We start from the raw sequence: 27,326 nt of genomic DNA on the forward strand, positions 1-27,326 counted from the left end.
GCCGTCGGGGCGGGGCGCGCGTGCGCAATCCGGGCGCCCCGCCCCGCAAGGGCTGCTGGGCCGGGCGCCGGGAGCCGAGCGGAGCCGAGCGGCGCGAAGATGTGGCGGCTGGTGAGTTCCCCGCCCCGCGCGGCGCGGCCCCGGTACAGCCCGCCAGCCTCCGCCCGGCCCCCCGGGGCCCCCGAGCCGCCCGCTCCCGGGCCGGCCTCAGGGTCCCGGTCCTCAGGACAGGAACGCCTGGACCGTGCGGGGCCGCTGGGTCCCACCGACCGGCCGCCCGCGCCCCGCAGCCCGCGGTCACCGGCCACAGCCCGCACCTCCCGGGGCACCTGGACCTGCCGGTGCAGCTCGTGTCCCGGGCCCGCCTGTGCCGCGGACCTCGCACCGGCCGTGGCTCCGCAGTGACGCCCCGCGCCCGCCCGCATCGCACTGCGGCCCGGAGCCCTTCCTCCTCCTCGCGCGCTGGAGAGCTGAGCGGCTGAGGGGATGAGGGGCCGAGGGGATGAGGGGCCGAGGGGGTGAGGGGCTGACGGGCTGACGGGCTGAGGGGCGCACCGGCGTTCCCAGCTTGGGGTTTCATGCGGGGCTAGTAGGCCGAGCCGTGTAGTCTGCGTGTTGACAGTACACGTGCATTTCTTTCTTTCTTTCTTTTAATTTTAATTGAATTAAAATATAGCGTATCATTAGCTCCAGAGGTAGGGGTCAGTGATTCACGAGCTGCACGCAGCGCCCAGTGCTCATCCTGTCACGTGCCCTCCTTAGTGCCCGTCACCCCCTCACCCCGTCCCCCCAGCCTCCCCTCTAGTGACCCTCAGTTGGTTTCCTAGAGTTATGAGTCTCTCATGGTTTGTCTCCCTCTCTGAGTTCATCTTACTGTATTTTCCCCTCCCTCCCCCCATGATCCTCTGTTTTGTTTCTCAAATTCCGCATATGAGTGAGGTCAAGGCATAATTGTCTTTCTCTGACTGACTTATGTCGCTCGGCATCATCCCCTCTAGTTCCATCCACGCTGTGCAAATGGTAAGATTTCACTCTTCTGATGGCTGAGTCACACTCCATTGTATACATAGGTCGCGTCTTTACCCTTCATCTGTCGATGGACATCTGGGCTCTGTCCACACTTGGACTCTTGTGGACGTTGCTGCTGTAAAGGTTGGGGTGCAGGCGCCCCTTGGAATCACCGTGTCTGTGTCCTGTGGATAAGTACCCAGTAGGGCCGTTTCTGGGCCATAGGGTAGCTCTAAATTCAGCCCCTTTTGGACCCTCCACACTGCTCTGCAGAGCGGCTGCCCAGCCTGCATCCCCACCAGCAGGTCAGGGGGCCCCCTTTTCTCCTCATCCTCACCAACCCCTGCTGTCTCCTGACTTGCTGATTTTAGCCATTCTGGCCAGTGTGAGGTGGGATCTCGCTGTGGTTCTATTTGTATTTCCCTGATGCATTTGTTAATGTGTCTGTTGGCCACGTGTAGGTCTGCTTTGGAGAAACGTCTGTTCGTGTCTTCTGCCCATTTCTTCACTGGATCATTTGTTTTTTGGGTGTCAAGTTTGAGAAGTTCTTTATAGATCTTGGATAGCAGCCCTTAATCTGATAAGACATTTGCAAATACCTTCCCCATTCTGTAGCTTGTCTTTTGGTTTTGGCCACGGCTTCCTTTGCTGGGCCGAAGCTTTCTATCTTGATGAAGCCCCAATAGTTCATTATTGCTTTTGTTTCCCCTGCCTTTGGAGACGTGTCTAGTAAGAAGTTCCTGCGGTCGAGGTCGCAGAGGTTGCTGCCTGTGTTCTCCTCTAGGATTTTGATGGATTCCTGTCTCACATTTAGGTCTTTCATCCATTTAGAGTCTATTTTTGTGTGTGGTGTAAGGAAATGGTCCGGTTTCATTCTTCTGCACGTGGCTGCCCAATGTTCCCAGCACCATTTGTTGAAGACACTCTCTTTGTTCCATTGGATAGTCTTTCCTACTGTGTCAAAGGTGAGTTGGCCATAAAGTTGAGGGTCCATTTCTAGGTTCTCTATGCTGCTCCATTGATCTACGTGTCTATTTGGGACCATTACCACACTGTCTTGATCATAGCTTTGTAAGACAGCTTGAAGTCAGGCATTGTGGTGCCACCAGCTTTGGTTTTCTTCTTCAACGTTATTTTGGCTATTTGGGAGTTTTTCTGGTTCCAAGGAAACCTTAGATTATTTGTTCCAGCTCTGTGAAAAATGTTGATGGGGTTTTGATAGGGATTGCAGTGAACGTGTAGATTGCTGTGGGTAGCAGAGATATTTTAACAATATTTGTTCTTCTAATCCCTGAACATGGAATGTTTTTCCGTTTCTTTGTGTCTTCCTCAATTTCTTTCAAGAATGTTCTATAGAGTACAGATCCTTTACCTTTTTGGTTAGGTTTATTTCTAAGTATTTTATGGCTTTTTGTGCAATTTTTTAAAAATTTATTCATGAGAGACACAGAGGGAAAGAGAGAGGCAGAGACACAGGCAGAGGGAGAAGCAGGCTCCATGTAGGGAGCCTGACGTGGGACTCGATCCAGGGTCTCCAGGGTCACACCCTGGGTGGAAGGTGGCGCTAAACCAGTGAGCCACCCGGGCTGCCCTATTTTTTGGTGCAATTGTAAATGGGATCGATTCCTTAATTTCTCTTTCTTCTGCCTCATTGTTAGTGTAGAGAAATGCAATTAATTTCTGTGCATTGATTTTCTGTCCTTCCATGTTACTGAATTCCTTTATGAGTTTTAGTTTTTGGGTGGAGTCTGGGTTTTCCACATAAGTGCAGATGCATTTCTGTTAATTTTTGTGGCTTGCGATGAGCAGATCCCTTACACAAGGGTGTTTTATGGACTGAAGTGAGGCAAGGTTAGTGTGAGAGGCAGGCGGATAGATACTGAATTGGCTTTAACACAGCACTTTACAGCTTACAAAGTGTCTGCACATATTCGGGTCACTTAATCTTCCCGACTGACCTAAGGATCGGGCAGGTAAGTTTTAGCTTTTTTTTTTTTTTTTTTTAAGTTTTAGCTTCTGATGAGGAGCTGCTCAGAGTGATAAGGGGAGCAGAGTCCAGTAAGTGTCTGAGTCCTGATGGTGCCAAGAGGGTCATAGACCCTTGGAAAAGAAAAGGGCCGGGTATTCATGGTCCTCTGGGCCACCTCCCCTGGGCCCAGATTCCCTCCCAGGCTCACTTCCTACCTGTGGGAACATTTCTGTGCCTCGGATTTCTGTGCTACTGAAGTGCTCAGGGCAGCTTGAGCCTGCCAGTGAGCGGCCCTGATTCTTGTTACCTCTGTACTACTCCTGGTCTGGGCCTCATCGTGAGACGCAGCAGGTGCTGCTTTAGTTTCTCTAGTGCTATGGGCTGGGTCTCCTGCACTGACCTTTCATCCTCTGATGTGCTCAGTCTCATCGACAGGGTGGTGACCTTTGTCATATCTATTTGAGTCTCACTACTCAGAGCCTTTGTGTGTGTGTGTGTGTGTGTTTGCTACTTTGTAGGGTGTTAGCTGAGTTCCAGATGAGCGCTCTGTTTCTGCAGGCAGCTGTGCACACACTCTAAGAAAGCATGAGAGGCTAGGGTAGAGAAGGCCCATTTCATCTGGTCCAAACTGGAAGGCTTTGAAGTGGTAGGTGTGGAGACAAGCATAGGCTCGGGCTGTCCCAGGCAAGCCAGGGCATGTGGTCATGCTGGTGGAAGGCACTGGTGTGTGGGGGAGCGGCCTGGGGAGCCGCAGCGCTCTCTTTGCCTGTTTGCTGGCGTGCTCTGGGTTTGATCTGAGATATGTGATATATTGGAAATTGCCCTGGACTTGTCCCTGGAAGATCGGGCTACAAGTTCTGCTCATATTTATAGTCACATGACTTCTTCAGACTTCAGGGATGTCTCTTGGGTGATGGAGATATTTTGAGGAGCACTGGCCATCCCAAACTGGAAGGAGGCAGGACGTGAATGGACCTGCGGACCCTGGCGGGTCTCTGGAGTTGTCAGCATGCCGCCTTATCCTTGGGGTCCTGCCCAGGGTCGGGCTGCTGCCAGGTCTTACCTGAGCATGCGCTCCTGCGTGTCGCTCACCTTGCATCCAAGGCTGGGCCACGTGGGCTCTAGTGCGTTCTGTGCTTAGTCACCGTTTATCTCAGTTTAGCGGGCCTTCACGGAGCTCCTGCTTTATCTCACGGGCACTGCACTAGGTCCTGGAAGCGCAGAGATGATGGAGGGCCCCGCACAGTCCAGGCTACACTAACAGTCATGCTCCTGTATGGCGGAGACCTCCGCACAGGTGGATGGGGGGTGAGAGAGGACTGCTGGGTCGGGGTCTGGCGCCGCGTGGGCCGTTGGGGCCTAGGACCTTTGTTACAGGAGCATGAGTGGAGAGTCGCTCACTGTGGGAAATGAATTGGGCAATGAGACGCCATCGAGTCCTCACTGCTGCAGTGGCATCTGAGAAAGCAGAAGCCAGTACTGGGGACCGCAATCGGGGCTCTGACCTTTCTGGCCTTGCCCCCTCTGAGGCTTGGGGTACAGCCAGCGCCTCATGCTTCAGTGTAAGATAACTCAGAGTTAGCATTCTCTCTGCTCCATCTGGGGGGCCTGGGTCTCTTGTGATGCTGAGGTGAGCCCCGGTCTTGGGGGCAGCCACACCTTGGCTCCTGCCTCTGTCCTCGGGGCCTGAGGCCTTTTGCTCTGCATTTCCAGTTCATTAGCTCGCATAGCTCCTGGAAGTTTCCTTTCCTTGTGAATGCTAACGTCTCAGGATAATCATTGTCCATCAGCTTTGGCCGTTGCCCTTCTTGTCCCCAGCGATGCAGCTTCTGGACATACGAACGCCACTGCAACTTTGCAGCAAACTCTGCTGTCCTTTGACTTGCTCCTGCCCTTCTGCCCCAGTCAACTAAAGCATTTCTTCATATCCTGTATATAACCTGTCTCTGAGTTTGTTGTTTTTTTTTTTTTAATATTTATTTATTTATTATTTATGATAGAGAGAGAGAGGCAGAGACACAGGAGGAGGGAGAAGCAGGCCCCATGCCAGGAGCCCGATGTGGGACTCGATCCCCGGACTCCAGGATCGTGCCCTGGGCCAAAGGCAGGCGCCAAACCACTGAGCCACCCAGGGATCCCGTCTCTGAGTTTTACACATGTTGGAAATAGTCTCTTTTGTGTTCTGGGCTAAATGCTTTTTTTCCTTTGGAAAAAGTGGTGGGAAGCTAATGATCTTTTAACATAAACAGTTCAATTTAATCTAGCAAGTATGGACTTCTTTGTGTTGGGTGGAGTTGGCTTGTGAGGACACAGCTGTTGGCTGGGGAGTAAGGGCATGCAGACCAGCAGCTGGTGAGCAGGAAGGCCATAGAGTAGCTGCTCCTTGACCCCCGCATGCCCTCAGTGTGTCCATCTGCCTGGCCTGCTGTGTGGGCTGGGAGTTGTGCAAGAGGGCTTTGCAAAGGTCAGTCCTCTTGACCCCTACATTAATAGTACAGTAGTCCTTGCTTTGTAGACAGTGAAACTGAGGTATAGAGAGGGAAGTGGCTTGTCCTGACTGCACAGCTAATAGTTACCAGAGCCTCTGTTCGAATTCCAGGCTCAGAAGTCTGCATTCATAGTCTGCCCCTTCTCAGCCCTGGCTCTACCTGAGTCTCTGGGGCCGCCCTGGGCACTGTCTGTGCTGAGCAGTGGCCTTCGTCTCCACCCATTCAGTGCCAAGAGCACCCCTTTCCCCAGGTTGTGACAACTAAGTGTCTCCAGACAGTGCCAGATGTCCTGGGCACACAGTCACCTCTGGTGAGTACCCCTGCCCTGCCGTAGCTGCCTCACCTTCAGAATGCCACTTTCCTAGGATGTGGAGAAGGAGCCCTCGTGTGTGCTGTTGGGGACGCAAGCTGGTGCAGCTGCTCTGGAGAACAGTATGCAGGGTCCTCCAAAGTTACACATAGAGCTACCCTACGACCCAGCAATTGCACTGCTGGGAATTTACCCCCAAAACACAAAAACACTAATTCAGAGAGTTGCATGCACCCTATGTTTACAGCAGCGTTATCAACAACAGTCAAACTGTGGAAGCAGCCCAAGTGTTCGTGGACTAACGAATGGATAACAAAGTGGTATATATACAGTGGAATATTATTCAGCCATAAAAAGGAATTAAATTTTGCTATTTGCAACAACACGTATGGAGCTAGAGAGTGCTAAGCAGAATAAGTCAGAGAAAGGTACCATGTGATGTTGCTCATATGTGGAATTTAAGAAACAAGCAAAGGAAAGAATAAGAGACAAAGTAGGAAACAGACTTTTAGAGATGCTTGGGTGGCTCAGTCAGTTGAGTGACGGACGCTTGGTGAGACTGAGCTCCCATCAGGCTCTGTGCTGGGCATTATTAATTAAATAAATAATTTTTAAAAATGCGTGACAATAATATAAAAGTTAAGAAGGTTAAAATAGAATTAACGGTGTACTAAAGTATTTGCAACTGGGGGAGGTGATAAAAGTATTTGTTTTTCTTTGTTTTTTTTAATATTTTATTTATTCATTCATGACAGACATAGAGAGAGAGAGACAGAGACACAGGCAGAGGGAGAAGCAGGCTCCATGCCAGGAGCCTGACGCGGGACTTGATCCCAGGTCTCCAGGATCTGGGCCAAAGGCTCTGGCCAAAGGCAGGCGCCAAACCGCCGAGCCACCCAGGGATCTCCGATAAAAGTATTTGTATTAGACTATGTGAAGTAAGGGATTCATAGTTCAGTCGGTTCTATAACCATACAAAGCTTCCTTCGTGATTGCAGTTAACCGTATGTTTGTAAAGGAAACAGTAGAATAATAAAGCAACACCACCTTCCGGGCAGGGACCTGCAGTAGCACAGCAGACGTGTGTGGCTGTGATCCTGAGAATATTTATTTTTTAAATATATATTTTTTAATTTTTATTTATTTATGATAGTCACAGAGAGAGAAGGAGAGGCAGAGACACAGGCAGAGGGAGAAGCAGGCTCCATGCACCGGGAGCCCGATGTGGGAATCGATCCTGGGTCTCCAGGATCGCGCCCTAGGCCAAAGGCAGGCGCCAAACCGCTGCGCCACCCAGGGATCCCAGATCCTGAGAATATTTAAATACGGGGTCAAGCTGACGTAACGGTCCCAGTCAACTGCCCAGGTGCCCACTGCCTAGACCCACCCATTATTAATGTCCTGTCCTGTTGCTTCTGTTTCTGTTTGAAACCATGTATTTTGTTGTCATTGGACCATTTGAAAGTAAGTTGTAGACATTTTGACACAATCTCTAAACGTTTCAAGGAGCATCCCCTAAAGGAGAACCTTGTCCCTGGCGCGGAGGAGCATGAGAGGGGACTCCTGGCTGGCTGTCGTTCCCGCCCTGCTCGCTGTGCAGGAGTGCTTCCAGGTGCTTTCCCTCTGCCCGAGCAGCACCAGGGCATCGTGTCTGTGCAGCCTCCCAGCCTATGACTGTCTTCCCACTTTTTTCTCTGAATATCATTTAACTTCTTGTTATAAAAAATTGCAAATATTGGGGCACCTACATGGCTCAGTTGGTTAAGTGTCCATTATCTTGGCTTCGGCTCAGGTCATGATCTCAGGGTTGTGGGATTGAGCCCCATGTTGGGCTCCCCACTCAGTGGAGAGTCAGCTTGTCTCCCTCTGCTCCCTCGCTTTCTCTTTCTCAAATAAATAAGTAAACAAATTGCAAATGTTGATAGAAGCAGAACTGATAGGTGGCTGTGCCCAGCCAGTGTTCCCAACTCATGGATTCTAACGACTTTCTGAGGAGGCCTTGCTGTTTAGAGGAAGCCCCCACCCTGGATCCCCTGGTTGGACGTGCTCGGGCTCACTGATCATGAGAGCTGAGCTCCGGTGGCCAGCAGGTGCCAGTGGTTGTCAGTTCTTGTTCAGTGGGCCTGAGTTTTCGAGACGACCAGAATCCCAGCACAGCCCTCCCTGGCCAGAGTTTCGGGCAGCTGGGGTGTGACGGCATCGCCGCCCTCCCCGGGTCTCAGGCACCAGCCATGGGCCATCTTGCCAGGTCCTCACACCTGCCTGGAATCCGCTTGGCTCTATCACCCAGCCCCCTCCTCCTGGGCTGCCCTTGCCAGCACATTGCCCACTCCCCGCAGGCAGCCCCAGGGCCCTTGGGATTCCCCGCCTGGCTCCAGCTTGCCTGCTGCCCACTCTGCTTGGGCACAACGCCCCCCACCTATGAGCGTACGGGATGTTTCCCAGCACAGGGGCTTCTCCCCACTCCAAAAATGCCGTGGGTGCTGCTGGCGGGCTGGGGGTGGGAGGGGGTGAGTGCTGGCCTGCTCTCCTGCACGGGAAGCCAGGGGCTCTTCAGGCCCAGGGGCTCACCTGTCTGCCGGCAGCTGCCTTTCTTGCCTCCGTGGGGTTTCCTTGAGGATCTGTGCCCGCTGCACGTGGCCTTGCCGAGCTGTCAGCCTGCGTTCCCCGGGACAAGAGGTCATGGAGCTTTTCCTTTGACTTTCGTGTTGTTTTGCAGTCCTTGAAACCGTCTTTTGGGCTGTGTGCTTTGGCCAGAAAATGATTGGAAAGTCGGTCCTTCATTTGGTCCAGGGTTCATGATGATAATGGGAACATCTGTGCCGTGGGTCATGACTTAGTATGCACAACCTTTTTTTCCCTAAAAAGGGAATTTGTGGTTGGCAAATTTGTGCTTGAGGAACTCCTAAGACCTAATCAATCAGCTGGCATTGGGAGACCAAGGTTGTCAGTAAGTACAGGAGAGTCGTGTGTCCCCGTGGTCACTGGAGTCAGCCAACACGTGCCGTGGCCCCCTGGTGCTGCTGTCCGGCTGGCCACGTTTTCTCCCTGGCCCTCCCTGCCTCCTCCGGTCTCCGCCTCTGGGGCCCTAGCAGGTGGTCTTCCGCCTGAGATCCCGACATCTTTCTGATCGTGTCATCAAGCATTTATTGATCGTTCCTTTGGAAATTCAGAATGACTTCCTGAGGCTGCTGGTCAGTGGGCTGAGCAGCACAAAAATAGACAGCGATAGGTCTCAGGGCCAGGAGAGCGTTGCAGGCAGGGTTACAGCCCATCGAGGTAGCGGCTCCCGGTGCCCACGGCGTCGTTCTCGGATCTCAGCCTGCCCTCCAGAAGTGGGGTTGTCCTCGCCTTCCTGAGTCCGGCGCGGGAGCCTGGCCCCACGCACGGGCCCTAGAAGGGCTGACGTGCTTGGACGCCGCGCGTGGATCCAGGGCCTAGAGCCTGCCCCCCGATCGGGCCGTGTGACCCCTGCTGTCTGCCCCCTTGCAGTCACGGCTCTGCTGCTTCCACTCCGCCCTGCTGCGGAGCACACTGGACCCCTGGCTGCCGCCCGCTGCCTTCCCCAGGAGAAGCCTCAGGGTCCTGCCCACGAGGTGGTGAGTTCTTCCCAGCCCCAGGTGCTCCCTGCCAGGCAGGGATGGAAGACCTGTGTCATGGGGCCCGAGGCTGGCCTTTGCGACCCGCCCCCTGCAGACAGATGCACCTTCTCCTTGGGGCGGTGCCCCCACGGGGCCCCGAATTCTGGTGCAGGGCTCACTGACAGCAGCGGCCTGAGCTGTGTGCTCCGGGGAGAGTCCTGGACGTGGGGTGGGGGCGAGGTGGACGTGTCAGGAGGCCACGCTCAGGCCCGGCGGCCGTGGAGTGAGCGGTCTGAATGTGCAGTGCTCTTCAGTGACCTCGGGGCAGACGTGTGATGGCTGGGCTCCTGCAGGGCTGTCACTGTAGCACCCGTCCCCTGCACGTCTTGCCCAGCTCTGCCACCCGGCACTTTGCCACCCGGGGGGCCATCCTCACGGTGGACAGTGGCTTTAACTCTGCACGGCATAGGAGCCCCTGATTCTGTGAGGACCCCAGCTTTGCCTGGGAGCTGCTTCCCGTGGAGCCTGGTGCCCAGGGCGTCCACGGGGCTCAGGCGCAGTGCCCTCATGGGCCTCTGGCACCGGTGTTGGCTGCTACAGCTCCCTGGGGTGGGCCAGGCTCTGGCCGTGGGTGCCCCTCGCGCTGTGGGGAGCAGAGGCCTGCAGAGCCCAGGCCCGGCGGGCAGTGGACAGCGGGCAGTGGCCAGTAGCCGGACCACACACCTCGGTCTCTGTCCAGGCCCCTCCGACCCAAGCCCCTCTGGAGGAAGGTGCTCTCCGCCACGGCGATGGGGGTCCCCCTGCTTCTTGGAGCCCGCTATCTCACAGCAGAGCCTCAGGAGAAGAGGAAGATGAGGCTTGTAGTGGACGGCGTGGGGCGCTTCAGCAGGTAGAAGGGGCTGGGGCTGGGAGGGGCTGCAGGGTTTGGCTGGAAACTTCCAAGCTGCCCTCCAGACATTCCACTGCCCCAAGCCTTGAGCACTAGACGTGGCCTCTTACCCGTCAGACAGCCGTGGCCAGCTGGAGGAGGAGAGTGGCGCCTGCGTCAGGCTTCCGCCCACTGGTGGGCCGCTGCCGCCTCCTTACCCTGACCCCCAAGGAGAGTTGGCATCCGGAGGGCTTTGGGGGAGGGGGGAGGACACCCTCCTCTGCCCCCACTGGACCTCACGGGAGATGGGTAGCGTGTGGTCAGTAACATCAAGGGTGCCTTCCACGGGAGGCACTATTCGTACTCCCCCATCTTCCAGCACAGCGTCCTTGGGGGGGATCTTCCTGTTGGGGCCCCTGGGACAGACCTCCCTGCTGTTGGTCAGATCCTGAAATCCCTATGGCCAAGAGCCAGTTCTTGGCTTTGGGGGAGACCTCAGTCCACCCAAACCCACGGTGGGGCTGGAGGGGGAAGCTCGTGGCCATCTGGGGAGGAGGCCCAGGCTGACCTCGGGGAGGGACTGCTCAGGCCGGGCACCTCAGACCGGTGCTAACAGAGGCCATAGGTGTCTGGACTGTGAGTGCTTGACCGCTTCCTGCTGGGAGGACACACCAGGCCATCACGTTGCAGTGGGATGTGGGGCCACCGCGCACCCCGCTGCCCCTGTGGCGGGCTGGCCTCGGGCACCCAGTTGCCCTCGCGGGCAGGGCCTGGGCCATGAGCGCTCTCCCGCGCGGTTGTCCAGCTCTCAGCCCGAGGTTGATGAGGGCAGAGCCTGGCTTCCTGTAGGCGGTGTGGCACGAGGGACCTGCGTCAGGCACCGTGGCAGGCGCCCCCGTGGCAGGCGCCCCCGTGGCAGGCGTGGCACTGCCTTCTCTGCTCCTGGGAACCTGTATTTCTGCAGCGAGCCCTCAGGCTGAGCTGGGGCGGAGGGGCATGGCTAGACTCTGCTTTTCCCAGCCTGTTGTCAGCCATGGGCCTAGCCGCGACGGCTGGGCAGGACGGGCACACGGTGGTCACAGGGCCTCCAGAGCCAGGGGCTGCATGCATGCAGGATCCCAGGACGGTGGCAGGTGGGGAGCAGGACTTGCCCGTCCCCCGGGGGGGATGCTGCTTGAGGAGAGCAGAGATCAGACGCGTGTCAAGGCTCCGAGGAGAGCGATGGGCAGTCTGCGTCGAGGCCTTCCTTTCTCATCCCCACCCCTTGTTTAATTTTCCCTTTTCAGAAACTTGTGGGCTGTTTTTTTTTTGACCGTTTCTTTTTGTTTTTAAAGACTTTTTCATTTGGCAGAAAGAGAGCACAAGTAAGCAGAGCGGCAGGCCCGGGGAGAGGCAGGGTCCCCGCTGAGCAAGAGCCTGACTGGGCTCGATCCCAGGACCCTGAGGTACCACCTAAGCCAAGACAGATGTTTAACCACTGAGCCACCCGGGTGCCCCAACATTTTTCTTCTTGAACCCTCTACAGATAAGTTGTCATGAGGCCCCATTGTCCCTACAAGTTTGTTCCTAGACAAAGACATTCTCCATAAGCACAGTCAGGACACTGGTGCAGGGATCCTGGGGGGCTTAGCAGCTGAGCCTCTGCCTTGGGCTCAGGGCGTGATCCTGGGGTTCCAGGATTGAGTCCCGCATCGGGTATCCACAGGGAGCCTGCTTCTCCCTCTGCCTGTGTCTCTGCCTCTCTCTGTGTCTCTCATGAATAAATAATAAAATCCTAGAAAAACAAAGACACCAGTGCATCATGAGCCCCTACCTACATGCAGTCCCCTGTCACCAGGCCCCCCAGCAGGAACCCTTCTCAGCACAGGGATCCTATGACAGGCCCATCTCCAATGTCTTGCACTCTAGAACAGTCTCCGTGTCTCCTTGGGCCTTACAGCTAAACTGGAGGTCAAACGTTACGTGCCCAGGGCTGTCCGTTTTGACGGTTCCCTAGGATGAACTGCAGAGCTCAGGCCCGTGCTGAACCCTGGACCGGGTGTTACCGTAGTAGAAATACAACCAGTCAGTGAGGCCAAGGACGAGATGCGCAGGGTGAGCCCCGCCAGGGCTCCACAGTCGGTTTCCCCGTCCTCAGAGACCCTGCACAGCCCCGCTCCTGCCGCCCTTGGTGAGCTGCTTGTGCACGGCCCCAGGGGCGCCTCCTTACAGGAGGGACGGGGCCGTTGGCCTCCCTCCGCGGCTGGGCTCATCTCTGGGCCAAGCCCCAGGTCCCTAGTCCCCTGGCCAGTCTTTCTGGTGATCTGGGCCCATCACTCAGGAAATCCCCAGGGTCCCAGAGGCCACCTGCCAGGAGCTGGGGCAAAGGCCAGGCCTTCCTTGCTGGGTGGTCGCCCTCCATGACCCGGGGACCTTGACAACCCGGGAGGCTGTAGGCCGGTGATGTACATCAGGGGGCAGCAAGCAATGGCCAGACGTGCCGCTGCCTGTTTCATACGCGTAGCTTTCTGGGACCCGTGCTCCATGCAGTGTCCGTGATGCCTGCAGCTGCTGTCACAGCAACAGCAGGGACCGTGTGGCTCACGAAGCCCAAAATATTTACCATCTAACTTTGTAAAGGAGAATTCCGCTGACCTCGACCTCTTCTGGAGCCCCTCAGTTGGGTTTGTGTGTGGTTTGCTCCTGGCCACACTAGCTGGCCGCGTTCCAGTCTGGAAATGTGTCTCTTCTCCCCACTTATTTGAATCAGGCTGGACTTGTGGATTTTTCACTTGATTCTGTTAGTTCCTCTCTGTTGACATCGGGTATTTTTTTGTTGCTGGCGGTCTAGGATTGGCTAGTGGGAGCTCCTTCAACTGGACTTCTGTGATCCTTTGCTTTCCCAAGTTTTTATTTAAATTCCAGTAGTTCACATACACTGTAGTGTTAGTTTTGAGTGTAGATCCTTTTCTCTCCATTTTCTCATACAGAATTTACAGCCACGGAGTTGGAAGCACTGCAGTGAACCACGTTTTGCCATCACATCTTTAACTCCCGCCCCCCGAGTCCTTTCACCGTGTCTCCCGTTTCTGGAGCATTTTATTCCATTTTGTACTAGGAGATGTGCCAGGGCTCATCTTGTTCTTTCCTACGCCTGGACGCAGCCATTCTCCAGGAAGCCTGGTTCCTTGGGGTGGAGAAGGGTCTTGACCACGACGGGGTGTTGGGGTGCTCACTGCCCCGGGTGCACCTGCGGGCCCTGCGCAGACTAGGCTGAGGGGGTGCGTGGGCCTGCGGCCGTGTCTGGCCACACACCCCACACCTCGCACTCACACACTTGCCGACAGAGGTCGTTCTTCTTTACTCCCTTCCTACAACTTTCTCCAACTTGGGGAACCCTGGCTCCCCTCATCTGCAGTTTAGTCCTGACCATCACCGAACGCAGTACTGCTGCCGCCCCTCCGCAGGCCCCTATTGCCTCTTGGGCTGAATTACCCGGGATGGGGGTGGGGGGGCACTATCCCCTCCACACCCCCGGGGAGCTCAGGGCACCCGTGTTAGGCGGGGCTGAGTGGGCAGAGGCTGCCTGTGGAGCGTGGCTTGGCAGGTGTGTGGCAGGCTGACCTCGTCACCACGGGGGGCCACACGTGCCTGGCGGGGGTGGGGGGGTTTGCGGGCAAACCTACGCAACACCCGGCAGGAAGCTGGAGGTCTGGCTCCCCCAGTGGCCTCCTCGAGGCGCAGGCGCCCAAGGGCCTGCAGCTGGGGTGCTGGGGGCCACCCCTCCGCTCTCCGGCCTCGGGGCGGCCTGGCCACAGCCTGGTGCATGGGGCTCCTCTGGCACGGGGGCTGCTGATGGCAGCCTGGTTGGCAGGGCCCAGCCCTCCGTCCCGGGTGCCTGGTGGTGTGTGTTCAGACACAGGGCCGCCTGCTGTGTAGACCGGGAGCTGGGACTGCCCCGCTGCCAGCGCCGGGCAAGAGCAGGAGCTAGAGCAGCCCGCCGGGCCACCCTGAGCCCGGCCGCCCCCGTGCATGCCCCCTCGGCACCATGGCCTGGCCCGGGGTGGCTGAGGGCAGCCTCTGCCAACAGGTCGCTGAGGATAGGCCTGCAGATCTCCCTGGACTACTGGTGGTGTGCGAATGTCATCCTGCGAGGGGTGGAGGAGGTTTGTCCCTGCACCCTAGCCCCGGGGCACTGCGGGGGGGTGGGGCAGCGGGAGGGTGTCGGGGGCCCTGGGCAGCGCCCGCCTGTCCCCATCCCCCATCCCTGCCCTGTGCCTGTGGTCAGAACAGCCCGGGGTACCTGGAGGTGATGTCAGCGTGTCACCAGCGGGCAGCTGACGCCCTGGTGGCCGGGGCCATTAGAAATGGGGGCCTCTACGTGAAGCTGGGCCAGGGGCTGTGCTCCTTCAACCACCTGCTGCCCCCGGAGTATATAAGGACCCTGCGTGTGCTGGAGGACAGAGCCCTCACACGGGGCTTCCAGGAGGTGGGTCCCGTGCTTGGGTTGGGAGCTGGGGTTCCTGGCAGCGCCCTGCCCCCCCACTGCTTCCAGAACCCTCTCCTGCAGGTGGATGAGCTGTTCCTCGAAGACTTCCAGGCCCCGCCCCACAAGCTCTTCCTGGAGTTCGACTACCAGCCCATCGCTGCCGCGAGCCTGGCCCAGGTGCACCGCGCCAGGCTGCACGACGGCACCGCGGTGGCCGTGAAGGTATGTGGGGGCCCGCTCTGTGCCTGGGCGGGGGCTAGGGCTAGGGCTGGGGTGGCCTTGGGTCCTCCCCGCACCCTTCCCAATGCAGGTGCAGTACATCGATCTGCGGGACCGCTTTGATGGGGATATCCACACCCTGGAGCTCCTGCTGCAGCTTGTCGAGCTCATGCACCCCAGCTTCGGCTTCAGCTGGGTGCTGCAGGTACCACCGCCCAGAGACAGGCTGGAGCCGATGGGGGGTGCACATTGCGTGCTGGGGTGGGCTGCTCCCCGGCCTGGACCCCCCAGCTGCTCCTGTGGTCCCTAGGACCTGAAGGGCACCCTGGCCCAGGAGCTAGACTTCGAGAACGAGGGGCGGAATGCCGAGCGCTGTGCCCGGGAGCTGCAGCACTTCCGCTACGTTGTGGTGCCCCGCGTGCACTGGGACACGTCCAGCAAGGTGGGCTGGGCCCCTCCCGGGCGGGGACACACAGCCCTGCCAAGCTCAGCCACTTGCTCTCTCCCAGCGTGTGCTGACGGCCGAATTCTGTGAAGGCTGCAAGGTCAACGACTTGGAGGCCATCAAGTCCATGGGGCTGGCGGTGAAGGATGTGAGTGCCATGTGCATCGGGGTGGGGGGTCGGCGGGGGGAGATGGAGCACAGGGCGATGGTGGTGCTGTGCTCTTCTCTCCCCAGATAGCAGAGAAACTCATCCAGGCCTTTGCAGAGCAGATATTTTACACGGGCTTCATCCACTCTGACCCCCACCCTGGCAATGGTAGGAGGAACCCCCCGGGGGGTGGAGGGCGAGGGGAGGGGGACAGGAGCCAACACGCTGTGTCCCTAGTTCTGGTGCGGAAAGGCCCAGATGGCAAGGCGCAGCTGGTGCTGCTTGACCACGGGCTCTACCAGTTTCTGGATGAGAAGTAAGCTGGCGGCGGGGTCAGGGGTGGGAACTGGGGGGCGGGAGCCCGGCTGCTCAGCCTCACTCCTGGCCTCCCTTAGGGACCGGGCAGCCCTGTGCCAGCTGTGGCGGGCCATCATCCTGAGGGATGACGCCGCCATGAAGACACACGCAGAGGCACTTGGGGTGCGAGGTGAGGCCGGGTGTGCAGGTGCAGGGGCTTGAGGGGTGCCCGGTCCTGGCTCATGCCCCCCCGCCCCCCAGACTACTTCCTCTTCTCCGAGGTGCTCATGCAGCGGCCCGTACGCCTGGGGCAGCTGTGGCGCTCGCACCTGCTGAGCCGCGAGGAGGCCGCCTACATGCAGAACATGGCGCAGGAGCACTTCGAGGACATCATGGATGTGCTCAAGGCCCTGCCGCGGCCCATGCTGCTCGTGCTGCGCAACATCAACACCGTGCGTGCCATCAACACCACCCTAGGCGCCCCTGTCGACCGCTACTTCCTCATGGCCAAGAGGTGGGCACTGGCGAGGGTGTGACCCGGGGGTGGGGCCGGGGCCGGGGCCAGCCTCGGGCTGACTGTGTCTCCGGGCAGTGCGGTCAGGGGCTGGAGCCGCCTGGCAGGGGCAGTGTATCAGAACATCTACGGCGCCAGTCTCCTGCGCCACATCAAGGTCCTCTGGGAGACGTTCAAGTTTGAAGTGGCTCTAAGGTGAGGGGCGAGGAGGGGGTGGGCACCTGGGGCAGGGGGCCGAGCCCCGCTCCCCACCAAACTGTGACCCCTCCGCCCTCCCACCACAGGCTGGAGACCCTGTCAATGCGGCTCACCGCCCTCCTGGTTCGGCTCCTGGTCCGCCTGGGCCTCCTGCCCGAGACCCAGGGGCTCTCAGAATTCTTGGAGACCTAGGGAGTCCCGGGGCAGGAGGGTGACCTCAGAGCTCATCCAGCATCGGACTGCCAGGGTGGCCACGGCTGGAGTGCACACCCCAAGACCAGGGGCGCTGGGGCAGCTGCAGCCTCAAGTGGGGGGATGCCACGGGGCTCTGACCACAGCCCGGCCAAGACGCCCGACAATGACCACAAGCTCTTCTTAAATCAAACATCTTTTCCTCGTGTTTTGTACAAAAAGGGGTGGGGGTAGGGGTCGGGTCGGGGCAGCATGTGGGGTCTAGAAATGCGCAGTGACACGGTCCGTCTCCAGAAGGTCATCCAAGATCTGCAGGGAAGGGGGTGATGAGTGGGGGGCGGGCCACCAGGGAGGGGGGCCACACGGGGCAGGCCAGGGGCTCACAATGTCTGGGGTTGTGCCGATCTTCTTGGCCAGCTCGCCGCGCTCCATGGTGCTCAGGTACAGGTAGCGGTTGAGCAGCTCCCCATCTAGGACGTTCCGCACGGCATTCTGCAGGATACGCCGGTCCACGTGTAGCATCCTGGGGGGGGACACGGGCCGTTGGGCAGCAGGACGCGGGTGGGGGATGGGGGGTGGGGGTGCAGTGGGGGGAGCACACTCACCGGAAGGCCCTGGGGTTGAGGCCGGCGTGGTGGGGCAGCATGGTGGTCAGCGCGTTCTGCAGCATCAGTAGCCGCCGGTACGTCTTCTCCTGCATGGGCAGCAGCAGCCCGATGCCCCCATCCAGTGTGGCTACAGGAAGTGCCGCGTGAGCCGGGCTGACCCCACACACCTGCCCCTGCTGCCCCCTCCTACCCCCTGCTCACCGAACCACGTGATGTGCTTATTCTCCCACACAACCGACTTCTTGCTGGGTCCCTCCGCTGCCCCCCGGCACGGGGTCCTCCAGAACGTGTTCACGTGGGCACCCACGTGGAAGTCCGCCCGCCGGAGCAGGCGCATGCCCCCGAAGCTCTCTTTGGCTAGGCCGGAGGGAGCTCAGGTCAGTGGCCGCCCAGCCCCCAGGCCCCCAGCGGGGAAGGGACACTCACCTTCTGGCAGGTACATGTACACCATGAGGTTGCGGTCACGGTCAGACACTGGGGAGCAGAGCTCGGGTCAGCCCGGCTGCCCCCAGCGGCTCAGCCCCTCTGCCCCAAGCCCCTGCTCACCGAGGAAGCCCAGCTGGGCGTTGTCCACCATGAAGTCCACGCTGTACACTTCCAGGGGCTTGGCGTCCTGGGGACAGGAAGCGGGGCCATCCAGGTCAGCCCGCGGCCAGCGCCCACCCTGCACCCGCCCAGCGCCCCCCACACGGCGCCGAGGCCCCTCGGGTACCCGCGACACCAGGCTCAGCGTCTTGCTCTCCTCCTGGTAGCGCAGCAGCGAGATGCTCTTCATGACGTCCGCCGCCAGGATGAAGTTCTTGACGCTGATCATCTGGTGGATGTAGAGCTGGGTGTCGATGAAGGCCATGCCCGTCAGCTCACTGGCCCGCAGGCTCCACAGGAAGATCTGGGGGCAGAACGAGCGGGTGACATGTGCGGGGTGGTGGCAGGGCCCAGGGCGGGGGGGGGGGTGAGGGCGCACCTTCTGGCCGATGGCGGACACCAGGTGGCCGTTGCAGTGGCACAGAGCCGTCACCGGCCCCTTCTGCTCCTTCTCGTACAGGACCTTGAACTTGTTCTTGGTCAGGGGCTGGCCAGGCTCGGGCACCACCTCAATCACGTCCATGATCAGGATCTGCCCGGGCAGGAGGGCAGGACATGGGGGGTGACGGGGGGTGACGGGGCTGCGGGGCACTGCCCACCCTGACCTGCCAGCCCCTTACCCGCCCTCGGCACGTGACTTCCTCCCCCTGCATGAGGCAGGTCCCGGCAGCCACGTAGCCCTTGAGGCCCGACACGGTCTCCTCGCTGCGCAGCGACACGGTCTTCATGCATGTCACGTGCTCCCACTCCTCCAGCTCGATCCTACGCAGGGCGGGTGAGGGTGCAGCTCCGGGCTGACCGCGGCTGACCACCCTGCCCCGCCCCCGGGCCCCACTCACCTGGCATTGGGGATGGCCTCCCAGCTGACCGGGGAGATGAGCTGGATGGAGAAGGCCTCCTGCTGCGGGTGGATGTACCGGTCATCTGCAAGGACACGGGATGGTCAGGGGGGGTGGCCCCCACGGCCTGCCCCACGCGGGCGGCACGCACCTCTCTCGATGGTCTCGAACTCCTTCTCCTCTCCGGTCATGCGCGGGATGCGGGTGCACGGCATGTTGGTGCTGGTGGCCACGGCGTACACCTGGGAGGGCGCGGTGTGTCACAGGGTGCGGAGGGCACGCCCTGTGGGTGCCCGGCCTTGAGGGGACGGGGTCAGACCTTGGACTCCACATGGTAAGCGACATAGTGCGCCGTGCAGCGCAGGGGGATCTTCCTGACAGGCCACGGGGCGTCGTAGGACAGGTAGGCAGGCAAGACGCTGATCCGCAGCTCTCCCTGGGGGGTGGGGGCGGGGTCAACGGGGTCTGGCAGCGCCAAGGGCAAGCCAGGCGGCACACCTGACACTGCATGGGGCGGGGGTCCTACACTTCGCGGGCCGCCAGCCACACGCAGATGAGTGAGCACCGCTGGACCCCCAGCTGCCACCCTCACCCGTGCGCGAGGTTCGCCAGCACCTACGGCATCATGAGCGCCCACGCTGGCACCACAGGTGGGAAGGGACTCACAGGGCGAGCGCCTCCCCAGGGTCACACGGCTCCTCGTGGGCAGTGACGGGACCCCAGCCCCACAACCTGCTGCCCCCGGCTGCTCAGCCCTCCGGCCTTCGCAGCATCTCACCTCTTTGACCTTGGCCTGTTCACTGGCTGGACACCCCCCTGACCCTCCAGATGGAGCCCAGGGCCCCCCCATCCCCACCGACCCAGGCAGGGCAATGGGGGGCACGAGCCCCGAGGCCTCCCCACCTGTCTGTTGAAGTAGAGGAAGCCCCGGGGGCAGTTGACGTTGTGGAATGGGGCAAAGGAGTCGATGGGACCGTCGATGCCCATGGGGTGCAGCCGCAGGGCCCCCCGGCCGGTCACCAGGAGCCAGTGGGGTGAGGGGCCGCAGATGAACACCTGAGGGCAGGCGCTGTGAGCTGAGGCCCCCATGGACCCCCCCCCGCCCCCCCCAAGGCGCCAGCCTACCCCCGAGTAGCCGTAAATGTCCTCGAAGTACCGAAACCGGGCCACGCGGCCACGGGCCCCCGCCCCCTCCTCGGCACCACCGCCCTCCGCTTTCTTCTTGGACGGTTTCGGCTTCTTCTCCCGGAAGTTGATGTTGTGAGGGACCTGGGGGGCGTGCGTGCTCCGTGAGGGCGGGTCATGCCCCCCCCCCCCCACAGCCGCCCCCCCCCCCGCCCAGCTCTGCCCCATCACTGCACCTTCTTGAATCGGACTTTGAGGTTTCCCTGGCCAAGCTGGGAGTCGTGGGGGAAGGCCTCGTAGATAAGCAGCTCCTGGTCCACGTGCACCTGGGGGCGGCGCGGGGTCAGCGGGAGCGTGGGGCCGGGCCGGGCCGGGGGCGGGGGGCCCACACTCACCAGGAGGTAGGGTCTGCTCTGGCGGCTCCCCAGTGCCACCAGCAGCACCTCCTTGACCAGGGGCAGCTCCCCCTGGCGCGTGGCCTCCTCCTTTCGGGCCTCGGCCTGCGTGGTGGGCTGACCGAAGGAGCTGTCCACCAGGACGCGCTGCCCCACGGGGAAGTTCTTCACGAGGAACACCAGCCGCCAGTCGGGGAGCTGGTAGATCTGTGGGGGGAGAGGGGTTGGCACCACAGGGCCGGGCTGGGGCGCAGCAAGGGCGCGGGGCCTCACGCACCTCCATGGTTCCGTTCTCCCGCACCAGCAGGCACCAGTGGGTGGGCTCGGCCCGGAACGGCATGGGGTCCCGGTCAGCAGGGGGCTGGCTGCTCCGGCGAGCCTCCTCCTTGCTGGGGCTGAAGAGGGAGCCCGAGTCCCCGTACAGCATCTCCTCCTCATCATCCACTGTGGGGCTAGAGCCGGGGGCAGCAAGCAGGTCATGCGTGGCCGGATGTGGTACCTGCCCCCGCCCTGCCCCAGGGCGCCCCCACGTACCCCCCACGTACCTGGTTTCCGAGCCCTGGCCCTCGGCCTCCAAGCAGCTGCGGCCTCCCAGCTCATCGCGGGCCCCGCCCAGGCGGCTCTCCGTTGTGAACATGCCGCTGACATCTCGGTACACGCACAGCGTGATCACCTTGGACTGCTGTGGGGGCAGGGGGGTCAGCACGGGGTCGGGGGGTCAGCAGGCTGCGGGCACGGGGCCGGAGGGCGCTTACATGGTGCAGTGGGGGCTTGTGCAGCGCCAGGCGGTGGTGACGGCCCCCATACGAGTCGCTTTTGAGCAGGAACATGGTGACATGGCCCTCGGCACTCATGATGACCACATAGGGGTCAGCCACGGCGCACTGCACAATGGGGGAGCCCAGGTCCACGGGGATGAAGTGCAGCTGGTTCACTGTGGGTACCGGGTGGTCAGCCCCGGGTGGTCAGCGCCCGCCACCCCAGCCCGGCCGCCTGGCTGTGCCCACCTCCTTCCAACAAGCGGATGCCGAGTGGCGACACCTGCACGATGTAGCGGTTGTCCCCAATGTTGCCGGCAAACACTGTGGGGCCCTGTGTAGCAAAGCCACTGGTGTCCAACTCCATGATCTCCTGGCCCGTCTGCAGGATCTGTAGGCGATGGGCGCGTGAGGCACACCCCATGCGGGGACCCCCGCGCGGCCACCGGACCCCCACCCCTCACCATGGTGGAGTCTTCCCGGCTCAGGATAAGGAACCCGTGTCTCCGTCCGTCATCCTCAGCCTCCAGGGCGCTGGACTCCTGCTCCGCCACCTCGCCCTTGGAGGTTTCCTCCTGTGGCAGTGGCAAGCGAGCAGGAATCACACGCCCGGCCAGGGGCGCCCGCGGTGGCAGGGGGCGGGGGCAGACCCCCGGCCAGCCCAGGGCAAGCCCGCCTGCCCGCATGCCCACCCCACACAGCAGCAGGGCCCTGTCTCGGGCCCCTGGGCCGCCCGCCCCACTCCGCCCAGGGTACACCTACTTGCTCCTTACGCACAGGGGCGATGACGGTCCACATGTCGTAGCAGCCAGGGAGCTCAAAGGTGGTCACCACCTGCGGCCGGATGCTCTTCTGGAATGACGATGGGGGACATCAGCCCCCTGGTCCTGCCCGGGCGCCGCCCCCCGCCCCCCAGCCCCACATACCTGCAGCACCGACAGGGCCCCGTTCTTCCCATAGCCGGAGCACACCACGATCTCCAGGTCTGGCTCCGGGCTGTTCTGAAACTGCAGGGGGGCTGAGTGAGGACAGGCCCCCCCTTGCGTGCACCCCGCCCCCCACCTCTCCAGCCAGGGCACCTCTTCAGAGAGGAAGGCGGGCTCGCCCATGGCGGCGTTGGCACAGGGTCCGATGTTGAGGATGCTGTCGCACACCTGCAGACACAGCCGGGCTCAGGCAAGCCAGCCAAGGCAGGGCCCCCCCTGCGCCCCAAACTCACCTCAAAAGAGTACGTGGCCAGCTGGGTGCCCGACTGGGCCTCACTGCCGTACACTTCAATCTCGTCCACCTCGTCCTGCGGCACCGACTTGCCTCCTGCGCAGACGGACCCGCGTGAGCCCACGCCGCCGGCGCCGCACCCTGCGCCCTCCAGCCCAGCTCCCCGTCCTCACCTGACCAGCCCGCTGCGCAGTCCACCCGCTTCTTCTTCGAGGGCGGCTCTTCCTGGGGGCAGGACAGGGCAGTGAGCAGCGCTCCAAGGCCACCCGCGCAAGGCCGCCCCGACAGGCCCCGGGCACCCACCTTGTCGGCAGCCTCCCGGGCGGCACTGGCGGGGGGCTCCTGCAGCTTCTCCGTGTACTTGAGAAGCAGCGAGTTGCCCAGGCGAGAGCCGAGGAACAGGTACCCAGGCTCCATGGTGACCATCTGGAGGTGGGCGGGCGGGCGGTGAGGGCAACGCAGGCGCACGGCCAGGGCCACCCATGACCCCCCCTCTCAACTCACGCTGGTGGTGAGGACGCTGGCGGCGGCCTTGTCGAAGTGGAAGGCGCGGACGCTGCGCATGCCGTCGGTGATGAGCGTCAGCACGTAGCTGTGGGGACGGGGAGTGGGGAGGTGAGCTGGGAGGAGGCACTGAGCTGGGGGGGCATGGGGTTGGGGGGTACAGGGCGGAGTGGGGAGGCACTGAGCTGCGGGGGCACGGGGCGGGGGGAGGCGCTGAGCTGGGGTCGGGGGCGTGGAGCGGGGGCTGCCACGCAGGGGAGACTCACATCTCCCCGCCCTTGAGGGAGATGACCATCTTGTCGTAGGAGATGAAGGCCGCCTGTGCACAGTCCAGGGTGATCCGCACGCCCTCCTGGGTGCCTGTGTGGGGCACGGTCAGACTGCCCGCCCCTGCGCCCTCCGCCCCCCCCCCACCCTGCCCGCCTCCACCCACACTCACGAAGGGGAAAGGCAGTGGTGCCGGTGGTGAGGCCGTTGAGAGCCACGCCATATGGGGGGACGCTCTGGTTCAGGTACAGCAGCGAGTTGACGGCGAAGACCACCACCCCACCTGGAGGGGGACACGCCAGTGGGCGGGGCTCCCCACCCTCCCCGGACACCCCCATCCGCACGGCCCTCACCTATGGGCTTGGGCACAGCGAGGGCCTGCGTGCAGTCAAAGGGCAGGCTGGTGAGGGACCAGATGACCGGGTGGACCTTCTGTGTGATGTTCAGGGAGATGGCCACGATGGAGCACGTGTCCTGCCGCACAGCCACCCGCCTGGGGACAAACAGGCAGGTCCGCCAGGGCCCGGTCACAGCACTCCCAGTGCCGGGGGCCTGGCCACCCCCGCCCAACCCAGACCCACCGAGCCCTGGCGGCTGCAGCACCCAACATAGGAGCCTCACCCGGGCCAGGTCTGGTTGGGCTCGAACAGGATGAGCAGGGTGGGCTCGTAGTAGCCGTGCAGGAACTGCAGGTCCACGATGTTGAGCAGCTTCTCATCCAAGCCCCGCACGTCAATGATGTAGCTGGGCAGGAAGCTGGACCTCTGCCTGCGGGCAACAGGCTCAGTGGGCAGAGGAGCCAGGGAGCTGGGGCGCAGACGGTGGCTCCCCCACCGCGGTACTCACCCCTCCCCCATGAGCCCCTCGTGCTCCTCGGCCAGGCTCTCCCTGCGGAAGGGCAGGACCACCAGGCGCGTGCCGTAGATGAGCATGGCCGCGCAGCGCCCGTCAGGGTCCACGCGTACCCTCGGCGTGTGCACATTCTGCACGAACCCATCCTGGGGGGCAGAGGGCATCATGAGGCAGGCCTCGGCATAGGAGGCCCAAGAGGGGCGCGGAGGCAGGGAGGGCTGGAGGCAGGAGGGGCTGGGGGGAGGCAGGGAGGGCTGGGGGCTGGGGGGCAGGGGCTCTGGGGTGGGGGGAAAGGGCTGTGGGTCAGGGAGTGCTGGGGATGCGGCCCTGTGGGCAGGGGGCACGGGGGGCAGGGAGGACTGGGGACGCGGCCTGGCCCTACCCGCAGCTCAGGCTCCTCAAAGTAGTGCAGAGACAGGGTCTTCAGGTCATGGGTGCCTGGGTCATACTCCACCACTGACAGCTGAAAAGCAGGTCAGAGCTCACCCCAACCCCAACCCAGCAGGCCCCCCACCCAATCGCCCACCACCAGGCCCCCGCCTACCTTGGCGTCCTTAAAGCTCAGGAGCAAGGCGTCCCGCTTGGCACCCGCCAGCTGCACGCTGGCCATGGACATGACATTGCCGAAGAAGGAGAAGGAAGCCACCAGCTCCAGCTTTTCCCGGTGTTCTCGGTGGGCCTTTCCCTCTGGGGGATAGGCTGGTGGGTACAGGTCTGGGCCCGGCCCCAGCCCCCACTGTCCCAGGCCCGTGGCCGGGGCAGCCACCCTCGTGCTCACCTGTGCTCCTGTCATTCTTGACGGGTGCCTGGGAGGGGAAGAGGAGGTGGGCAGTGAAGCCGCGCCTGGCGGCCCCAGCCCTGCCCGAGCCCTCGCTGTGCTGGGGACCACGCTCCCGGGCACTTGCAGAGACAGCCGTGCGCACCTCAACGCAATGTGCACGGACTCACGCTCGCAGCCGGTCCCCGACTTGGCCACAAGGCTTCTCAGGAAGCCCCGGGCTCCGGGGCTGGCAGTGCTCAGGGTCAGAAGCCGGACACCGAGGTGCCCGGTTGCCGGCGCGACCCCCAGGTCACCCTCTGGGCCCAGGCACAGCACGGGCCCCACCTGACGGGCCGGGCCCCTGGCCTGAGCCGCTCACTGGTCCCAAGCAACTGCCCCCCGCTCCCGGATGTGCAGGGTGCCCAAGGCACTCGGGGCGCATCCCCCCCCCACCCGAGGGCAGGAGGGTGTTGGCGCCGCGGCCCCAGCCCATGGGGAGCAGCCCCACGTCCTCCGCCGGGAGGGGAGCAGCAGCCGCGCTTGCGCCTGTTTCCTCCGCAGAACATCGGCCCCAAGCTTCATTAGGTTTCACGGTAACAGGCTGCTTGGCTCGGGCTGTTCTTTACTCACAGTTACTTAAAACACACTTGGAAGTCATCGCTTGGAAACAAAGTAAAAGTTTTTTTTAAAGACTTATTTTTAAGAGAGAGCGAGGGCGCGCTCACGTGGGGGGCAGAGGAAGACCGAACCTGAAGCCGACTCCCGGGCCCACCGGGGCTCTAACGCACGCCCGAGGTCACGGCCTGCGCCAAAATCAACAGGCAGGCGCGCCCCCCACTGAGCCTCCCAGGCGCCCCAGAAAAGTTCTAATAATGAGAAAAAAGCCCATTTTTAATACTATGCTTGTGCCCTGGGGAAAACATCCCTAGAAGGGCTGCTCGAGAAGGGCCGCGTAACTAACTTGCTACAGGAGAGGCACCTTCGGCCTCCAGGACCCCAGTCACAGCCACAAGAAAACCCCCAGAGCCACTGGAGGGTCCCAGGAAATTCAACCTAATGTTTCAGAAACGACAAACTTAACACCAAATGAAACCAAAACATGCACTGGTCCCCGGCTGATGGCACCTCAGGGGGTGTAGACCCCCCAACAGCAAGCATGTGCAGACAGGAGGGACAGGGGGTCGCGGCAAGCTCCTGACCTGTCCGCAGGGGAGCCACAGCGTGTTGTTCCAGGCGCACACGCAGGAAGGACCCCCATGTTCACGGTTAAGGAGAAAAACCCTATGCTGTTTCAGCGAATATAATAAAGTGTGTGACGGGGCCGCCGGCGGGTCAGCAGTGGTGCGTCTGCCTGCGGCTCGGGGCGTGACTCCGGGGTCCTGGGGTCGAGCCCTGAGGCGGGCTCCCTGCTCCACCGGGCGTCTGCTGCTTCTCCCTCTGCCGCACCCCTGCTCGCGTGGGGGTCCTGCGCACGCTCTGTCTTGCTAATACATCAAATTTCCCTTTTTAAAAGGGAAGAAGGTTGAGGCCATTATATTGATGTTGGACAAACTAGATCTTTTTTTAAAAGATTTTATTCGGGATCCCTGGGTGGCGCAGCGGTTTGGCGCCTGCCTTTGGCCCAGGGCGCGATCCTGGAGACCCGGGATCGAATCCCACGTCGGGCTCCCGGTGCATGGAGCCTGCTTCTCCCTCTGCCTGTGTCTCTGCCTCTCTCTCTCTCTCTGTGACTATCATAAATAAATTTAAAAAAAATTAAAAAAAAATAAATAAAAGATTTTATTCATTTATTCATGAGAGACACAGACCCAGGCAGACGGAGAAGCAGGCTCCCTGTAGGGGGCGCCCGATGCAGGACTCGATCCCAGGACCCCGGGGTCACGCCCGGAGCCCAAGGCAGACACGAATCTAATGAAAAACCAATTGCAACTTTGAAAGACGTGAATTTATAGATTAACCTCAGGAACATCTCTACAAGACCGACATCTTGCACCCGTAACCGTAATGAATTTTCTATTTCCTTGGGTTTCCAGGAATTTCACTGAAGTGCTGTGTACTCCCCCAGAGGTCACGGGGCCTTTCGTGCTGCCCACGGCGCCCCTACAGCTGCCCCAGGCCACGGCTTCCCTGCTGAGCTGCCCTGACTCCCCCCTCACCCAGAGGGCGGGGTACCAGCCGCCCCGGCCCCACGCCCCCTGCCTCGAGCTCCGGGGCTTCCCCATTCCTGTCCCCCCCATTCCTGTCCCCAGGGACGGCTGTTCGCTCCTGCAGCTTCTCCCAAGGCACAGGCTAGGAATGGAGTGGTGCCGGACCCCGGGCCTGGGGGTGACGGGCACCTGCCCCCCAGGGTCCAGAGCTGAAGTAAGACGCCCCTGGAGGCCAGCCTGCTGCCGGGAAGACCAAGCCAGCCATGCGGGCAGAGGCGGGGAGACGGGGCACCTCCACGGGGCACCTCCAGCCTGCCTCAGCCCCCAAGCAGAGCCCGGGCGCCCCCGAGCCACCTGTTCCGCGGCAGGGTCTACACTGAGCCCCAGCCCGGGGCCTCGCCACTGCCTCGGCGGCTGCATCCGCCTCAGACTGCAGATCGGCCGACGCTCCTACAAGGGACTAACGACGAGCACCCGCCGTCAGCGCCGCAGCCCCGGGCGACCCTGAAGATGCGACCACTCGGTTCAGCCCCGGCCCACCGGCCACGACCATCTCTTCGGT

At 61.3% G+C, this 27,326-nt stretch overlaps 2 protein-coding genes across 7 annotated transcripts in view; one reads left to right on the forward strand and one right to left on the reverse strand.

Annotated features, from left to right (window-relative positions):
- Window positions 1-16,899, forward strand: ADCK5 (aarF domain containing kinase 5). 5 transcript variants are annotated; one of them, XM_077847701.1, is made up of 15 exons: window positions 55-111; window positions 9,269-9,375; window positions 10,097-10,246; window positions 14,295-14,370; window positions 14,493-14,693; window positions 14,775-14,915; window positions 15,004-15,117; window positions 15,223-15,354; window positions 15,422-15,505; window positions 15,592-15,673; window positions 15,743-15,821; window positions 15,901-15,992; window positions 16,064-16,316; window positions 16,395-16,511; window positions 16,601-16,899. In XM_077847701.1, exons 1-15 carry the CDS (start codon window positions 100-102, stop codon window positions 16,704-16,706), a joined length of 1,746 nt encoding a protein of 581 aa, XP_077703827.1. In that variant the 5' UTR covers window positions 55-99; the 3' UTR covers window positions 16,707-16,899. The 5 variants fall into 5 exon arrangements, with proteins under 5 accessions (XP_077703823.1, XP_077703825.1, XP_077703826.1 ...); XM_077847697.1 differs by lacking the exon at window positions 15,223-15,354 and having other exon boundaries at window positions 1-111; XM_077847699.1 differs by lacking the exons at window positions 9,269-9,375; window positions 10,097-10,246 and having other exon boundaries at window positions 31-111; window positions 14,498-14,693.
- CPSF1 (cleavage and polyadenylation specific factor 1) overlaps window positions 16,887-27,326 on the reverse strand; it is a 13,136-nt gene continuing 2,696 nt past the window's right edge. The window contains exons 3-38 of one of the 2 annotated variants that reach the window (XM_077847696.1): window positions 24,636-24,663; window positions 24,402-24,544; window positions 24,240-24,320; window positions 23,852-24,003; window positions 23,627-23,773; window positions 23,359-23,498; window positions 23,178-23,288; window positions 23,005-23,098; window positions 22,739-22,826; window positions 22,538-22,660; window positions 22,408-22,459; window positions 22,236-22,330; window positions 22,096-22,170; window positions 21,943-22,023; window positions 21,794-21,868; window positions 21,481-21,591; window positions 21,266-21,407; window positions 21,014-21,192; window positions 20,804-20,940; window positions 20,536-20,710; window positions 20,259-20,465; window positions 20,100-20,189; window positions 19,864-20,007; window positions 19,642-19,794; window positions 19,058-19,174; window positions 18,890-18,980; window positions 18,739-18,823; window positions 18,520-18,661; window positions 18,279-18,431; window positions 18,027-18,203; window positions 17,861-17,927; window positions 17,741-17,788; window positions 17,516-17,671; window positions 17,312-17,441; window positions 17,091-17,229; window positions 16,887-17,015 (exon numbers count right to left, since the gene is read on the reverse strand). In XM_077847696.1, coding sequence (XP_077703822.1) covers window positions 16,968-17,015; window positions 17,091-17,229; window positions 17,312-17,441; window positions 17,516-17,671; window positions 17,741-17,788; window positions 17,861-17,927; window positions 18,027-18,203; window positions 18,279-18,431; window positions 18,520-18,661; window positions 18,739-18,823; window positions 18,890-18,980; window positions 19,058-19,174; window positions 19,642-19,794; window positions 19,864-20,007; window positions 20,100-20,189; window positions 20,259-20,465; window positions 20,536-20,710; window positions 20,804-20,940; window positions 21,014-21,192; window positions 21,266-21,407; window positions 21,481-21,591; window positions 21,794-21,868; window positions 21,943-22,023; window positions 22,096-22,170; window positions 22,236-22,330; window positions 22,408-22,459; window positions 22,538-22,660; window positions 22,739-22,826; window positions 23,005-23,098; window positions 23,178-23,288; window positions 23,359-23,498; window positions 23,627-23,773; window positions 23,852-24,003; window positions 24,240-24,320; window positions 24,402-24,544; window positions 24,636-24,663 — 4,176 coding nt within the window. In that variant the 3' untranslated portion in view covers window positions 16,887-16,967. Of the gene's footprint in view, window positions 17,016-17,090; window positions 17,230-17,311; window positions 17,442-17,515; window positions 17,672-17,740; window positions 17,789-17,860; window positions 17,928-18,026; window positions 18,204-18,278; window positions 18,432-18,519; window positions 18,662-18,738; window positions 18,824-18,889; window positions 18,981-19,057; window positions 19,175-19,641; window positions 19,795-19,863; window positions 20,008-20,099; window positions 20,190-20,258; window positions 20,466-20,535; window positions 20,711-20,803; window positions 20,941-21,013; window positions 21,193-21,265; window positions 21,408-21,480; window positions 21,592-21,778; window positions 21,869-21,942; window positions 22,024-22,095; window positions 22,171-22,235; window positions 22,331-22,407; window positions 22,460-22,537; window positions 22,661-22,738; window positions 22,827-23,004; window positions 23,099-23,177; window positions 23,289-23,358; window positions 23,499-23,626; window positions 23,774-23,851; window positions 24,004-24,239; window positions 24,321-24,401; window positions 24,545-24,635; window positions 24,664-27,326 lie in introns of both variants that reach the window. The other variant, XM_077847695.1, reaches the window with a different exon arrangement.

Source organism: Canis aureus, chromosome 14 (genome assembly GCF_053574225.1).
Source record: "Canis aureus isolate CA01 chromosome 14, VMU_Caureus_v.1.0, whole genome shotgun sequence".
Taxonomy (NCBI): domain Eukaryota; kingdom Metazoa; phylum Chordata; class Mammalia; order Carnivora; family Canidae; genus Canis; species Canis aureus.